Here is a 16,404-nt window from a genome sequence, read left to right on the forward strand (position 1 = left end):
TCACAGCGTGATTATGAAGAAAATCTTTTGAGGCAGATAGGTGACTCAGTAGAGAGCCAAGCCTGAAGACAGTAGATCCTGGGTTCAAATCTAACCTCAGACTCTTCCTGGCTGTGTGACCCTGGGTAAGTCACTTAACCTCACTGCCTAGCTAACCCTCACTGCTCTTCTGCCTTGGAACTAACATACAGGTTTTTTAAAAAAAGAAAAGAAAATCCTACCAAAGTAGCACTATTTTCAAGCCTTGGAAACTGTTTAAAAAAAAAAGCCAAGAAAATGATGTAGAAGCCTCAAGTCCAGCATCTTCCTTAGGCTGACAAAAATTCTGGATTCTAGGGTCACATGTCTAATACCGACAGTGGTCCTAAATTCAAACTATTCCCCTACAGTGAGAAAACCATGGCTCCAAACAGTAAAGTCACTGCAGGGCCTGTGGCCACACGCTGAATGAATAATGACGAGGAGACTCAAGTTCTAAACTGAAGTCTCCTGACTCTGAGGCCTTCACCCTGATCCTGCCACATCCTGGCAACAAGACCAAGCTGATGCTGTCTGCCATAAAGAAAAACCACTCGGCCACGCCTAGGGGCACCCTGCCAGGGAAGGCTCACCTGGACTGTTTTCAGAATTGCATTCTCAAACTCCCGATAGGCCTCCCACATGGCTGCTCCTTTGGTCACGTGTAAGCCAACAGCGGTGAGGGCTCTTTCAAATATGGAACGAACTTTCTCAATACCACCTTCTTGACCAATCCCACCAATTGAATACTGGGCATACTCCAGCCAAATTTCAGGACCTAAAATGAAGAAAATTTTTCTTAGTTCTGGATGAAAATTACTCTAAAAAATTAAAGATGATGTTAATTTCTAGTCAAAAAAAAAATTCACTTCTTCCTCACCCCTACGAAGCATCAGTTCATGAAACAGGTAACTTGAGCAACATCAGCAAAACTGATTCTTGGGGGCAGCTGGGTAGCTCAGTGGAGTGAGAGTCAGGCCTAGAGACAGGAGGTCCTAGGTTCAAACCCGGCCTCAGCCACTTCCCAGCTGTGTGACCCTGGGCAAGTCACTTGACCCCCATTGCCCACCCTTACCAATCTTCCACCTATGAGACAATACACCGAAGTACAAGGGTTTAAAAAAAAAAAAACTGATTCTTGAGAAAAAGTTCAAAACCCCAGAGCGCATCCATGCAGTCAATCACTTCATAATTACCCAATCTAGAAATAGTGTATTTTAAAGAATTAGAGAATATTCATCAATTTATATTCCCGAGCTGTAAAACACTGTGTACTACAGATCAAAAGAATATAAATTCATAAGGTTTTCTCAAACCCTCAATTTCTGTCTTAATAACAACTCTAAGACAGAAAGGCAAGGGCTAGGCAAACAGGGGTAAGTGACTTGCCCAGGGTCACATAGCTAAGAAGTATCCAAGGCCAAATTTGAACCCAGGATCTCCCAACTCTAAGTCTGGCACTCTATCCACTAAGATTCATAGTTTTAAAGGACTCTTTAAAGGTCCTTTAGTCCAGCAAATGCATATACACTCATACATTTGCTGAAAAGATTAAGACGATCCATATGAAAGTATTACCCATAAAGAACTACATCATCACACCGACAGCTGTGATGGTAGATGAGGCTTTTAAACTCAGGTTTTCTGACTTCTCATCCTGCAGTCCTATAGTAAGTATATAAGACTAACCTGATTATAACAAATACACTTTCACACACACTATCTCATCTGAGAAGAACTGTCCCTGGGCCTAAAGAAATCAAGTTTAGAGAAGTGGCTGCAATGAGAGAAGCCTGGCAATTTTTATTCTTTGAAAGTGCTGATTTCTTTCAGTCCTTCTGCTGATCCTACAGTTACTTTCAAGATATGCTTAGGACAAGGGAATCAGGTGAGGGTTACAAGGGAAAAGAGGGCTTAATGATTCTTTTGATGGTCATGAAGGGACTTAAAAATATGAATTTCTGATTTAATGACTTACCAGACTGAAAATAACATTCTTGAGCCTCATGCCTATTTCCCAGTCATTTTAACCTTCAACGAAGGTTAAATTCTATTCTCAGCAACGAAGAGAAATATGGGATAAGATGATTAATAGATGTTATAGGACAATGATGGCAAACTTTTAGAGGCCTCAAGTGGTGTCTCACCCATCCCCCCATACCTACATAAGGGAGGGTTTCCTCATTGGGCTGCTGGGTGGATGCAGTGAAAAAAATGTCCTCAGAGAGTGTAGAGAGGGGGAAGGGAGTGGCTCCAGCGCTCTGCTCTCTCCAGCTCTACTGTCTGTGAGCCACCCACCTTACCCACTATGGGCTCTCATTTGGGCTGCTGCTGGGCAGAGGTGGAGGGGAAGATGTGAAAAAAATGTCTTCAGGCCCAGTGCAGAGTGGGAAGGGAGTAGTTCTACCCGAGTCCCTCTGCCTTTCTGTAAGGAACTTGGGGGGGTGGGGATTGGGACGACAACACATGCAAGTTCAACACCACTGTTACAAGAAGAACAAGGTGGGGTTTTTTTCAGAAAGAAAGAGTTATTTTTAGGAATTGGATTCTTACAATGAAAAAGTTTTGCTGGCTGGGGGTGAGGTGCTACTAATAATATAAATGACACCACACAGAATTAAGAAAAAAAATTTTTTAAGAAACTGTTAATTTTAGACAGACATTCTCCAAAACATAAATATATAAAAGGCTCCCTCCAAAGACCAAACTGGATAGTTCCCTTCACTTGAATCACCTCAGTCTAACTTTTTGTTATCATCCACCTCAGCTCTTAAGTTTCTCAAGTAAAGCAGAGATGCCTTTGCTGGTGTTTTCCTTTTTCCAATGTGGGGATGAGGCTGATTTTCAGTCCAGATTTAATTGTATTTACCACTTCTGGATCAGGACTTTAGAAACTTCTCTTCCATTTTCTTTGATTATTTTGATCTGGTTCTAATAACTATTTCAGAACTAGCTATCCAGTTGGATGTTCTGCCATGCGGCCATCTCCATCCTTGCCACCAAAAAGAATTTCAAGAGTCACTAAGTTGGCAATGGTATTCAAAGCAGGCTAAATAGCTCCAATGGCAGATCTCTGGACATTAAACACAAATACACATCAATTTGTCTGTCACAATTTCAGGACATGATCTTTAAGTGGGCTGGGGAAATAAGTCAATTATACTTTTTCTCTTACTATGCACTTCTACTGCCCTTCTGTAGCATTTCAATTTCAGGTACAAGATGTGCAGCCCTTAGGGCTTAATAAATACAACAGAATCTTCCTTCCATAGTTATTGTTCACTACATTCAGCAGGGACCTAACGATTTCTGGCATTACTATTTGCTTCACAAACTTATTATTATCATCATCAACACAATCAAATGCCAGAAGTAACTACAAGACACTATTTGCCATTGGCTGTTTTTTCAACATGAGTTGTCACTGTTTTAATAATAACGTTCTTGCCTTTCAGCATGCCACGCCACAGAGGGTACATGGCTACACTCACTCTGTTGTGTGTACTGTGGGACATATTCCAGCTTCTCTGACTGTGTCAATCACTTCTGATCTTAATTCTAAGAGAACACAGGTGAAAAAATGCCAGAACACTCCAGGTACCAGTGAATGTTTAATTACAGTTCCTTTTTGAGCTACTGGCACAAGGATTTGTTTCCTGTCATCCATAATTGCCTCCTGCTTATGAGACTGCACCTCTAACATTTTTTCCAGAGCTGAAGAAATTAAGATTTGACAAGCTGGAATGTTTTCTCATAGAGCTCTTCTACCAGCATGTTCCACTGTTCCAAAATCACTTTGTCAGGATAAGTACATCTCACGACAGCCGCAAGAAGATACATCCACATCTGGCTTTTAAAATTTTTTATTATTTCTGCAATTTGGGATTTACTTCCAAACATGAGAAATTTCTTGATGACATTTCTAGAATACTGGCTTTACTCAATCCAAATCCAATTCTCTTTTAATTCTTCAAAGGCCTCTTTCCTTTGTTCCTAATTACCAGGCTGAATGTAGCACAAGATAATATGGGGTTGAATCATAAGCAAATGTCATCCTTCTCATCTTGCCCTGAATCAACTTCCAACTTTGTTCTTTTTTTCTTTGTCACTTTTCCAAATATGCTTTGCCTTAAGAACAATGCCATAGTTGCTTTTATCGCTGAGTTGTCTGCTCTGCCTTCCTTACTTCTTTTTCAAGTCACTACACTTGGGCTTCTTAGCTGCTATCTCTTCACTTCTGCCCTTAGGCTAGACTTTTCTTTTCATCTTCCTTCTTGTTTATCCTTGAATTATTTCCAGCAAGCTTTCCCAGGCTTTATATATTACTTTTCTCAAACTTCTTAGAGCTGAATTTGGATCCACCTCTTTCATCAGTTTTCCTCAGAAACTTCTTTGGAGATATAGAAACACTCTCTTCCTAAATCTGTTTTTTCCATGTGATGTCTTCCAGCCGTTTCCTATGAATTTCTTTTTACCTCTGCTTCCATAGTAGCAATTTGAAGAGATGCTAGACTTCATGAAACACTATTCCTTTCCCTCTTGGCCCAAGCATGTGCCAATACCTCAGAATAGCTGGCAAAGCCATTTTTACTTCTGCTTTCTTGGGCCTAACCTCTCCCTCTTCTCTGACTCTAGCCATGGAAAATCATTTCTAAGACTTGAAAGCTAACTCTTTAAAAACAAAACACAAAAAAAAATTTTAAGAAATGATTGGAAAATATATTTCAGGACTCCTAGCCCAAACTCTTCAGTGGCTGCTTTTCTATCCACAAATCTGCCACCTGATCTGCTTTAGCAAGGATGGCAAGAAGATTGGCTGTTAACTGTCCTCCAGTGAGGAGTCCTTGAATGAGAGGCACATAGGCTATCCTTGAAACTTTTAAGCTGTTGGAGCTTAGAGTTCCCTTGGAATAAAGACTCTTCATCACCTGGGGTCCATTGAAGCTGGCTTTTAAAATATTTTAAATAACTATATTTTGATACAGTAGTTTTTCCTTGTAATCCTATGTATTTTTAAAGCATTTAAAAGCATTGTTCTTAGCAAAGTCCATAGGTTTCACTAGATTTATGAAGAGTCCATGACATGGGCAGCTGTTTAACAGGATAAAAAGGGTAAAACCCAAGAAAGGAAAGAGTGTGATGCTAGATTGTAAAACAAACATTTTAAGTCTCTACAGAAAAACTGTTTAAAAACTTACAAATATAGTCTTTCACTGCTCGCTCAAAGAGTTCATATACTTTCTCCCGATCTGAACCATCTGAGGCAATCTTGATCTCATCCTTCAACCAATCCAGCCAGATTTCTGAAAGAAAAAGCCCCTCCCAGGATTATCATCAGACAATCAACCAATAAATATTTAATACACTCCTCCTATTGCTAGGCACTATGCTAAGCAATGGGGATGAAAAAAAGAAAATCTCTGCTTTCAAGGAGTTCATGATCTAATGGGGGAAATTCCAAGTAAACAAATATGTACAAAGAAGGCAAAAACAGGAAGAATAGGAAATAATTATAAGAAAGATGAGGCAAGAGAATGAAGAATGACTGAAGAAGGCTTCTCAAAAATGGGATTTTAGTTGGGACTTGAAACCAGAAGAAAGATATGAGGAAGATCATTCCAGGCATGGGAAACAGCCAGAGACAATGTCCAGAGTAAGGAGGAATATCTTGTTCATGAAATCAGCCAAGAGGCCCGTGTCACTGAGGTAAGATATAAGAAGGCTGAAAAGATAGAAGGGGGGTAGGTTATGAAGGGTTTTGAATACCAAGCAGATAATTTTGGATTTTATCCTGGAGGCTATATGGAGTTTATTGGGAGAGGTGATACGGATCACCTATTTTAGGAAAATCACTTTAGTGGCTGAATGAAAGATGGATTAGGGTGGGGAAGAGACCTGAACCCCACAGACCCACCAGCAGCTATTACGATCATCCAGGTATGAAGTGATAAGGGCCTGTACCAGAGTAGGGCCTACTGCAAAGGTGAAGATGACAGGCCGTGGTGACAGCTTGGATAAGAGGCATGAGAGAGTAGGGAGACCATAACAAATATGGAAATGTTTTGCATGACTGCACATGTAAAACCTATATCAAGTGCTTACCTTCTCAAAGAGGGGGAAGGGAAGAGAGAATTTGGAACTCAAATTTTTTAAAAAAACAAATGTTGTTGAAATTGTTTAAATGCACTTGAAAAAAAAATTTTTAAACAAAATTACTAAGCTAAATCTATTTAGAGCTTTATACATCTGAAAAACAAATCATTTAAAATAATAATGCCTCATACTCAGAACGCAATTTTGATTTTTGCCAAGGGTTTTAGCATCAATTTCTCTTGATCCTAACAAGATTAGTTACCATCAGAATTCTCCATTTACTGATGAAGTATTAATAAAAGCTTAGCTCCAATCAACATCAGGACCAATCCTATCTCTAGGTGACCTGTGATGACACACATTTACCCACCTTCTCAAAAAGAGGATGAACACAAGGTGCAGAAAGATACAGACTTTTTTAACAATCAGTGAGTGAATTCATCTTGATTATCTTTATTTGGGAGGACTGTTTTTGCCTTTGTTTTTAATTGGGATTGGGGCTGTCAGCACATAGGTGATGCCCAAAAGAGGTCCATTGTAACATTTTTTTAAGTGTGCAGAAAAAACATAAGTCAAACAATTTTGAAAGCAACACGAAATATTTTTTATATATACAGACACACACACATATATTAAAAAGCAAGAAGGAAATTTCATATACAATCCTTTTTCAATGCCCTGCTATTTTCATAGAAATGCCCTTTTTCAAAGTGTTTAATTTTATTTAGAATTTTTCTGGAAAAAAATATATTTTAAGAATAATGGCTTATGGCAAAAAATTGGAAAATTGAGGGGGTGTCCCTCGATTGGGGAATGGTTGAACAAACTGTGGTATCTGTTGGTGATGGAATACTATTGTGCTCAAAGGAATAAAAAACTGGAGGAATTCCATGTGAACTGGAACAACCTCCAGAAATTGATGCAGAGTGAAAGGAACAGAACCAGAAGAACATTATACACAGACACTGATATAGTGTGGCACAATCAAATGTTATGGACTTTTCTAATAGCAGCAATGCAACGATCCAGGACAATTCTGAGGGACTTAAGAAAAAGATGCTATCCACATCCAGAGAAAGAACTGTGGGAGCAGAAACACAGAAGAAAAACAACTGCTTGATCACATGGGTTGATGAGGATATGATTGGGGATGCAGACTCTAAGCAATCACCCTAGTGTAAATATCAGTAATATGGAAATAGGTCTTGATCAATGACACATGTAAAGCCCAGTGGAATTGCTGGTCAGCTACAGGAGGGGGGTGGGAGAGGGGAGGGAAAGAACATGGTTCATGTAACCATGGGAAAATAGTCTTAATTAATTAATTAGTTAAGCTTTTTTGAAAAATAATTTTAAAAAAGAATAATGGCTTAGAGAAGTCCAATTACTTGTCCCAAATCCCATAGCTCAGTCACTAGGGTAGAGATGGGTGAGGTCCAGTTCAAGTCTCTTGATACATAAAGCATTGCTCCCTCTCAAAGAATAAGGGACATTCAAATCTAATGATTGAAGACAAAACTATAACTTACTATCACATTACAGAACCCATTGGCTACTACTCTTGCCAGCCCTACGATATTCTAAAATGCTCAAATAAGAATATAATTCAGATATTCCAATTTATTATTTGGAACAAGTCCAGAGAAGTAATAAAGCAGCTTAACAAGCAACAAATAGAACAGGAAGGTTGGAAAAAGAATAGAAGGGAAAGGGAATGAGAGAGGAGGATACAAAAAAAAAACCATACCCAGGATATTTAAAATATTTTAAGTTTGAAATTTTAAGAAAAAAGTGATGTGGTACTTTTAAAGATTCTTAATTCAAAGAAAAGACCACCAGAGGTATCTGCAAATGAGAACATCCCCAAACTAGTCCCTAAAGCCTCTTGGGGATCACTGAAATCCATGTAGTAATCCCTAACACAGATGTGAAATTTAATTAAAGCTATTCCAGGAGTATTTTTATTTCTACTGAATTCTGCATTCAAGTATTGCCAGATAATTCTAAAGCTCACAGACCAGCAGATGGTCCATTACACAATTTCTGATGTCTGGCAAAAACCTCAATTTCCAATAAGTAGGTAGGTTAATATTAATGTCTTTTATCTAGAACGATGCTTCTAGTGATCACTGTTTGTGGTATGTACATACACAGAGAAACATTTAGAGATTCTCTTTCTTTCAATGGAATCAATGTCTTAAATGTGTTTCTTATTAGTAGAGCATTACTCTTTTATAAAAACCCTTACCTTCTGTCTTAGAATCAATACTAAGTATAGATTCCAAGGCAGAAGAGCAGTAAGAGCTAAGCAACTGGAGTCAAGTGCCTTGGCCAAAGTCATAAAGCTAGGAAATATCTTGAGGCCACATTTGCAACCAAGACCTCCCATCTCCAGGCCTGGCTCTCTATCCACTGAGCCACCTAACTGCCCAAAACATTATCATTAATACTATGGCCACTACATTCGATTAGTCAACTACCATTTGTGAGGCCTACTATGGGCCAGTCACTGGGCTAAGCTCTGAGATACAAAGAAAGGCAGATGATAGTCCCTGCTCTGAAGAAGCTCCTAGTCTAATAGGGGAGACATATAAACAACTATGGTAAAATAAGCTAGAGACTGAAGATCATCAGCAGAGATAAGGTCCCACCAATAAGGGGACATCTGTTTTCCCAGGACTCTTGGCCCAAAAGAGGAAAAATGAGACCACTGAACTTTCACACATGACAAATTTTTCCTAAAATAAAGCACTTAACTGCCCACTCACAGCACATTCCCTCTGAGGGATAATCAGAACTTCCTAAACTTCCTAGCTTCTCTGTCCTGCAAATTAAAAGGTACTATGGATGCCTAAAACACATTCCCAATTTAAATTCTGAGCTTTACCTTCAGTAAGAGGAAAAAGTTCACTCATTTTCTGGCGAGCTCTTCTCAGCTTGATAAGTTCCCCTTCTTGCCGAAGCAGCTTTATCAGGTCCACGTGGCAATTATAGTCAAAGGCATTGATGGAAAGCTTTAACAGAAAGATATTTTAAAAGTTAATTTAAATGCAATCTGGAAAAAAAAAAAGGTCAAAAAAATCAATTGATGGCTTTCACCACTATTTTTTAAAAAACTCATCTTTATGTCATAAGCAACATAAATCAGATTTGCATAAACTAATTCAGATCCTAGAAAACAACGTCTATGAGCACAATGATGCAAAGGAAAACAACACTAAAAAGAGCCACCCTCTGACCACTCTGGTGACCTTTCGTGACTCGAGGACTCAGTATAGAAGGAAACATCCACTGTCTACATGGGCAGGACACTGGGACTTTACTGAACTATGTTATTTTATGAGGGACCTACTGGATAGGAGGCAAGCTAGAAAATAACAGTGAGGTGAAAAATAAAAATCATCACTTGAATATTTTAAAAGAAAAAAAAATGAAGTCAGTCTACCATCTGTGAAACCCACTAAATATTAATCCAGAATTTTTCAACACTGTCCCTCAGGAAAAGGGAAAGGAAATAGTGAAAAGAACCTGGGAAGGAGCAGTTAGTAGCACAAGGATTAAGAGAAGCAGGGTTATAATTGGAAGGACAGCCTCAGATACTTCCTAGCTGTGTGATCCTGCACAAGTCATTTCATTCCATTTTCTAAGGCAGAAAGTAAGAGTGGAATGGCTGTGGACTGAAGTAGAGTGAGGAAGGGAGGGAAAGGGAGGGAAGGAGAGACAAAGAACCCAGGAAATATCTTGTATAAACATACAGTGTTCAAACCAGCTTCTGTTCCCCTTTACCTAAGACAGGCTAATCATGCAGACCTGTTAAGTTATCAAGAAACCAAGAAGGATGACTGCACCTTTCTCACAAGGATCAGGCCCAAGTCCAAGTTATCAAGGCCTCTATCATTGGCTGACCCATTTCAATTAATTTCCATCCACAAATGATGGTACAAGTTCTACTAGTAAAATTTTAAAGTGAAAAACTCTGGAGTAAAGAACAATTAATTGGGGGGGTGGGGGGGTCAGCTAGATGGCTCAGTGGATAGAGGGCCAGACTAGAGACAGGAGGTCCTGGGGTTGAATTTGGTCTCTGCCTAGTCCTTACTGTTCTTCTTCCTTGGAACCAATTAGTACTGATTCTAAGACAAAGGCGATAAGGGTTTAAAAAAAAACTGGCCCAGAACTAACCAGAGTCCTAAGCATCAGGGACAACAGTTAGGAGAGAACTTTTAGTTTTAAGTTAAGAATCATGTTGTTACCAGTAAAAAAGCCCTTTGCAGCTATAGGGAAAAATCAATCTCTGATGGTCATCATTACAATGGCCACATGATAGTACTAATGAAAAATGAGCTACCCACCCTGAGCTTGTTGAACCTAAAAAAGCAGTCAGGGAGGCAGCAGCAGGAGGCTTAGCAAAGGCCCTCTTGTGCCACTGGCCAGATTATAGAACTTCCTAGTGTTTTAGGCTCAACTCTACAAGGATGAAAATATGACACTGTTCTTAAAAGTACTCTGAATTTAAAGTAATTTTTATTACTCTTGAAAAATATAGCAACAAAGTATGGTTCACAAGGAAAAAATTAGAAGTGTCTTTGTAAATCAATAATTCTTGGGGGCGGCTGGGTGGCTCAGTGGATTGAGAGCCAGGTCTAGAGTCAAGAGGTCCTAGGTTCAAGTCTGGCCTCAGACACTTCCCAGCTGTGTGACCCTGGGCAAGTCACTTAACCCCCATTGCCCAGCCCTTACAATTCTTCTGCCTTGGAACCAATACACAGTATTGATTCTAAGATGGAAGGTAAGGGTTTTTAATAATAATAATAATATTAATTCTTTTATGCCTCACCTCTACTTTTCTCCTGAAAAAATACATAAATATTTAGAAACACAACTTACAATAACATTTCCCAATCGGTCCCAATCCAAGGCCTTTGAAGGCCATCTAGTGCAAATGGAATGCTGCAAAGGAAGCCCAGAGCCACACTTAGCCACAGATAGTAGGGCAGAGCTGGGATTTGAACTCAGATGCTGCTCAAACTCAAAACTCCTGAGTTTTACACTCTCTACTGAGCCTCAAAGCAAATTCTGGTGGTAATAAGCACTACAGATTATTAATAGCCAAAGCTCAAGAAGGTGAACCGGCCTGCTGCCCACCAGACTCAGCAGCTCAATCTCAAACTCTTACATCCACACTACATGAGGGAGTGGGGAGGACGTATACAGACGTGCTCCTGTATAACTGGGGAGGTCCCTGGATCTACCATGACCCTGCTATGTATTATGTATCTATAGGTATGGTCTTGGGAAATTCACCAATCTGCACCCAATTTTTTTCATTCCTAAAATGACAGGAGGTCTCAAGTCTTACGTTACAAGATCTGTGATCATTTCAGAATAATAAAGTTTTCAATGTATAGATGTACTTGACAAGTAATACTGTGGTTCACTGGCATTAGCCATGGGCTCACATCCACCCTGTGTGGCCAACCAAGGCCTCTTCTCTGGGCCTGTGTGTGGCTGACAGATACCCATAACTGAAATTTGTTTAAAATGAACACTATTATCACCATACACATACCAATATCTAATTAGCATGTACTTAGACCTCCTTATTCCATGTCAACAAGCAAACCGATGCTCCAAAGGAGGGCAAGATTTAGCCAAATGGGTTAAATCCATGCACTGAGAGAATCTGGCCAAGCTAGTTCCTGCTCAACCCCTAAAATGTGGTGAAATTACCTGAAGACCATCATGTCAAGCCTGAGGGGGAACATCAGCATCTCATGAAAAGAATGGAGTGGGAGCAGTTAGGTGGCTCAGTGGATAGAGAGCCAGGCCTGAAGACAGGCAGTCCTGGGTTCAAATTCGACCTCAGACACTTCCCAGCTGTGTGACCCTGGGCAAGTCACTTAACCCTCATTGCCTAGTCCTTACCACTTGTCTTAGAAACAATACACAACAGTATTGAGTTCTAAGACCAAAAGTAAGGGTTTAAGATTTTTAAAAAAGGATGAGGTGGCCCAATAGCCAAAAGAAATAAGGATGCTAACTGACCTTGGCTGTGAATCTCATCTAGAATACTACAAGGTTCTATGGAATACTACTACTCAATAGCCACAAATACAATCTGAACAAACAGACCTTTTCTTCTGTAATGTGACAAATGAGAGCAGTGCTGAATCATGAGATCTCATCAAGTACACACAGAGATGAGAATGGGAACTTGAAAATTTTGCTCCATTGGTCTGTCAGAAAGGTCATCGGGGTTGGCTGGGAAAAAAGCACTGTGTATCTGCCTGGGAATCTTTAGGAGACACTGAAGGAACCATAAAGGAATGCTTTCCCCTGCAGCAAAGCCCCATTCACACAGGCAGAAACTATAGAGGCCTGAAGTTACTTGAATAAAAAAGCCTGCCTAAGGCTTCAGTAGGAGACTCTTTGGGGAACTCTCTCCAGGTCATGGCTTCTAATTTAAAGGAGCCCCTATTCAAGAACCACCTACCAAGCAACTTAACTCACTTCAACTCAAACCAAGAAATCTGCACTGTCAATCTATTGGTTCAAGACCCAATGGTGAGCAAGAATTAAAATGACCAAGTTTGACCCTAGGAAAAAAGGGCTGAGGAAGCGCACCTCAGCTCCTTCAGGAGGGGCATCTTCCATTTCTGTCGGATACTGTCAATGCGTACGGCTGCTTTCCCTGAACTGCTTTCTTCCCTCATTATTTTTCAGTCTGCACCATTAGGGATAGTTCACTGAGTAGGGGAGGAGAGAGAAGTTCAAAAACAAATGGGATTTAAAAGCCAAAACACAAACAAACTAATGAGAGCCGCAAACAGGGCTAAGCCTTCCAGTGCTTTATAGCTTCATAGGATGGAGTAAACTACAAGCATCCTAAATTCAACATGTATAGCTCCAGTCTCATCACTCTTTCATTCAAAAGGCTTCAAAAACCAAACTTACTGCCTATGGAATAAAGAGAACTCCCTGGCAATGACACTTCCCATAATCTGACTTCAACCTCAGCCCTCTTACAGCTTTAATTCATATTCTCTATCCTGTGACCCCCTGACCCTCACCCCATACCACCCTCTCTGTGTACAAGTCTAGAAGAGACTGATCCCTGTTTCCCAGTATCCTCTTGCCCTTCCTCAGGGCTTGGCATCAACCCTCTCCCACCCATCTCTGATGGTTCCTCTTTGTCCCTTACTCAAAGGCCCTGCTGGAGTGCCATTTCCTACAAGGATTCCTCCCCAATTCTCCCAATTGTAAGTTATTGCTCACTCCTCAAGTTTCTCACACCATTGCTCTCACCCTGTTCCAAACACTCCTTCATATTCTTCTCATTTTCATACTTGCCTCTTACTGCTATATAGCCCTCAAGGGCCAAGGCCAAATCTTTAAAATATTTTCTATAACAGCAGCCACACACTTCAGCCCACTGAGAAGGGAATCAACTGCTTGTCTCCATGAGCACAATGTTGAAATGAGGGCCTCCTTCCAATACTCTAATCTGGAAGTGATTGCTCAGCTCTGGAGGGAGATGCTAATGACCAATTTCTAGCTCTGGCTCCTGTGTCACCTCGTGCAGGAGACCTTTCCTAACCCCCCAGGGCCACAACTGCCTTCAACCCAAAGATCTTTATTTATACTACATGTACTTGGCAGATGCTGAAATGCTTCCAAGCTGTCTCCCCGTCAAAATGCAAGCTCCTTCAGATAAGGGACCGACACTTTTGTGGGGCCCTCCTTCATAAAGCCCGGTGTCTGCTAAACAGTAGGCATTTGTAAATGCTTGCTGAATGGCACTGTAGTAATGCCCAGAGAACTAGGCCCCAAGAAATGGCTACGGAGGAGCAGATCATCTACAAAGCAGGACAGTTCACACATGGACACAACTGTGGGTCTACAACCAAGCACAGGCCTGCCCTCTCCAAGAAGCAAGGGTCCGGGGACCTGAAGATGTGGCTGTGTGTGAGCAGGATGGCTTGAACGCAGAGTGCATGGAAAAGAGCAGGACTAGAGAGTCAAGGCAGTGAATTAGGAGCATGAATTTGGCAGCCACGTGTGAGACATTCTTGAAGCGGGGAGAGAGATCACCTGGGAGGCTCCTGCAACATCCAGGCCCAAAGCAGCAATCAGGAAGTGGTTCTGTGGGGGGAGTCGGGGAACAGAGATGAGGGCTGTCTGCAGGCAGAAATGACAGAACCTGAAAGACCTTGTGTGGGGCTCAGGGAGGATGAGGAACCTCAAGGGCATGCAGTTCATTGTGAGACAAGCTGAGTTCCAGATACCCACGAGTCACGCAGCTCCAAAAGTCCACATGGGGCTAAGGCTCCAGAAGAGACTAGGATTGGAAAGTAGACACAGGAGACCTTCTGGGACCCAAACCCAGGTCTCCTGGGCTGCCTCCCCCATCTTTCCAAGGGTAGGGAGGAAGGAAACCTGCTCTCTCCTCACTCCTTCTTCTTGCCTCTGGGCAGAGGTGAATGGAGAGGTTACTGAGAGGGGACTTCACTCCTCACAGCCTTTAGAATACAGACCAGGAACTAAAGGCAGGATGTGAGTGTGGGTACCCCCTCCCAGGAAGCGGCTAAGAGGAAGGAGAATCTGAGGCAGGTCTCTCCTGACCCCTAACCCCACACTCTGCCCAGCCCACAACATTTGTGTTCCCAATGACAAGAGATTTTAGATGATGTGAGGGCAGCGAGGTGGCACGATGGTTAGAGTTGGGCCTGGAGTCAGGAGATCCTGGGTTCACGTGTGGCCTCAAACACACAAACTGGTTGTGTGACTCTGGGCAAATCACTTAATCCCCTTTGCCTAGCCCTTACAACTCTTCTCACCTGGAACCAATCAATACACAGGATTGATTCTGAGACATAGTAAGAGTTTAAAAACAAAATAAAGACATGGCCTGGTATGATGGCAATGGGGGAAAGGGGGTCCAATCCCTGGTCCAGGGGTCTGTCCAGCAGCACCATTGTGGAGGTAGAGACTGAATAGGAAGCAACATGGGTGGGCGAATGGCAGAATTTGAACTTTGGCCTCTTCCAACCTTCCCAGTCTTCTCACACCCCACTTTTCAACCTTCCCACAAAACCCCTCATCTCTCAACTACAGAAGTTTTCTATGGCTGGGGCCCCTGGCAGGACTGCCCTCCCATCTCCTCCCACTCTCTTCCCTCTCTCCCGACTCTCCTCGGAGGGGCGCCTTCCTGTTATTGCTCCTGCTCCCCTCCGTTTGCCCTATCTGGTGTGTACCCCTCAAGGCAGGAGAAGGGGGTCTTCGAGGACGTGACCCATTCCTGCCTTTCCCTCTCCCACGCCACACGTGGGACCAGAATGGAACTGCGCGTGCGCGGGTCCGAGGCAACAGTCCGGGCAACGGCCACCGCCCCGCCCCCCCACTCCCCGCGGCCTCCCGCCCCGCCCTGCGGCGCACCTGCTCCTCCAGCCGCTGGATTTCCGCCTCGTTCTCCTTCTCCTCATCGTCGTCATCATCGTCCTCGTCGTCCTCCGCCGAGGAGCAACCCAGATCATCGTCCTCATCTTCGTCCACGCCGTCGCCGCCCCCGCCCGAGTCCTCCGAATGCGCCTCGTGCTCAGGGCGCCCGCGCGCTGCCCTCACGGCTAAGGCCGCCGCTGCCTCCTCGTCCTCCGTCTCCTCTGGTACCGCCGCCGCCGCCGATACCGCTGCCGACTCCGCCCGGGACCCAGAAGCGGCCGCCGCAGCTGCTGCCGCCGCCATCTTGCGCCACCCGCGACTCTTCCCCGCGAGCCCGACGCCGACGCCGCTCTGACGTCAGCGATGACAGCGAGGGTGCCCGGGGCCGCGTCGGATCGCAATCTTGCCGCGCCGGGCTGGGAAGCTGCCCGTGGCGCTTAGGCTGCGGGATGGCTGCGGAGGCGCCGTAGGGCCCCAGAAGGCTTTTCCCTCAGGCAGCCTCCTCTTGGAACAGAAAGGACCTATGCATACCGCGTCCGTCCAGGCGTGATGCGGGGCAGGCTTCAGGGTCCTTGAACAGGAAGTGGGGACCTTGGAGGAGGTCAGGACGCTGCAGGGGGCGGGCCGTGCAGGGTTTGGCGCCATCTTGGGAAGGACAAAACAGCTTTGGAGGAGAATTTTTACCTACAGTCCTTGCTCCTGCGCCTGCAGCAGGTGCACTGGAACCCAGATCCCAGGCTGCTACCCCAGCCACGCTTATGCGCCCTGGCTCAGCTTACCGTAGCCGCAGTCTGCTGCGTAAGAATCTGTTGCGGATCCCGAGGCCATGCACCACAAGATCTCATCCGCCTCGGGATG

At 43.1% G+C, this 16,404-nt stretch overlaps 1 protein-coding gene across 1 annotated transcript in view; it reads right to left on the bottom strand.

Moving 5' to 3' along the window:
• The window catches only part of SART3 (spliceosome associated factor 3, U4/U6 recycling protein), a 33,170-nt gene extending 17,321 nt beyond the window's left edge, over nucleotides 1-15,849 (bottom strand). Inside the window, exons 1-4 of the mRNA XM_044673967.1 lie at nucleotides 15,544-15,849; nucleotides 8,999-9,125; nucleotides 5,217-5,321; nucleotides 612-796 (exon numbers count right to left, since the gene is read on the bottom strand). Coding sequence (XP_044529902.1) covers nucleotides 612-796; nucleotides 5,217-5,321; nucleotides 8,999-9,125; nucleotides 15,544-15,849 — 723 coding nt within the window. The remainder of the gene's footprint in view (nucleotides 1-611; nucleotides 797-5,216; nucleotides 5,322-8,998; nucleotides 9,126-15,543) is intronic.
• Nucleotides 15,850-16,404: the final 555 nt, after the last annotated feature.

The sequence above is a fragment of the Gracilinanus agilis genome, chromosome 1 (assembly GCF_016433145.1).
Source record: "Gracilinanus agilis isolate LMUSP501 chromosome 1, AgileGrace, whole genome shotgun sequence".
In the NCBI taxonomy this organism is placed as follows: Eukaryota; Metazoa; Chordata; class Mammalia; order Didelphimorphia; family Didelphidae; genus Gracilinanus; species Gracilinanus agilis.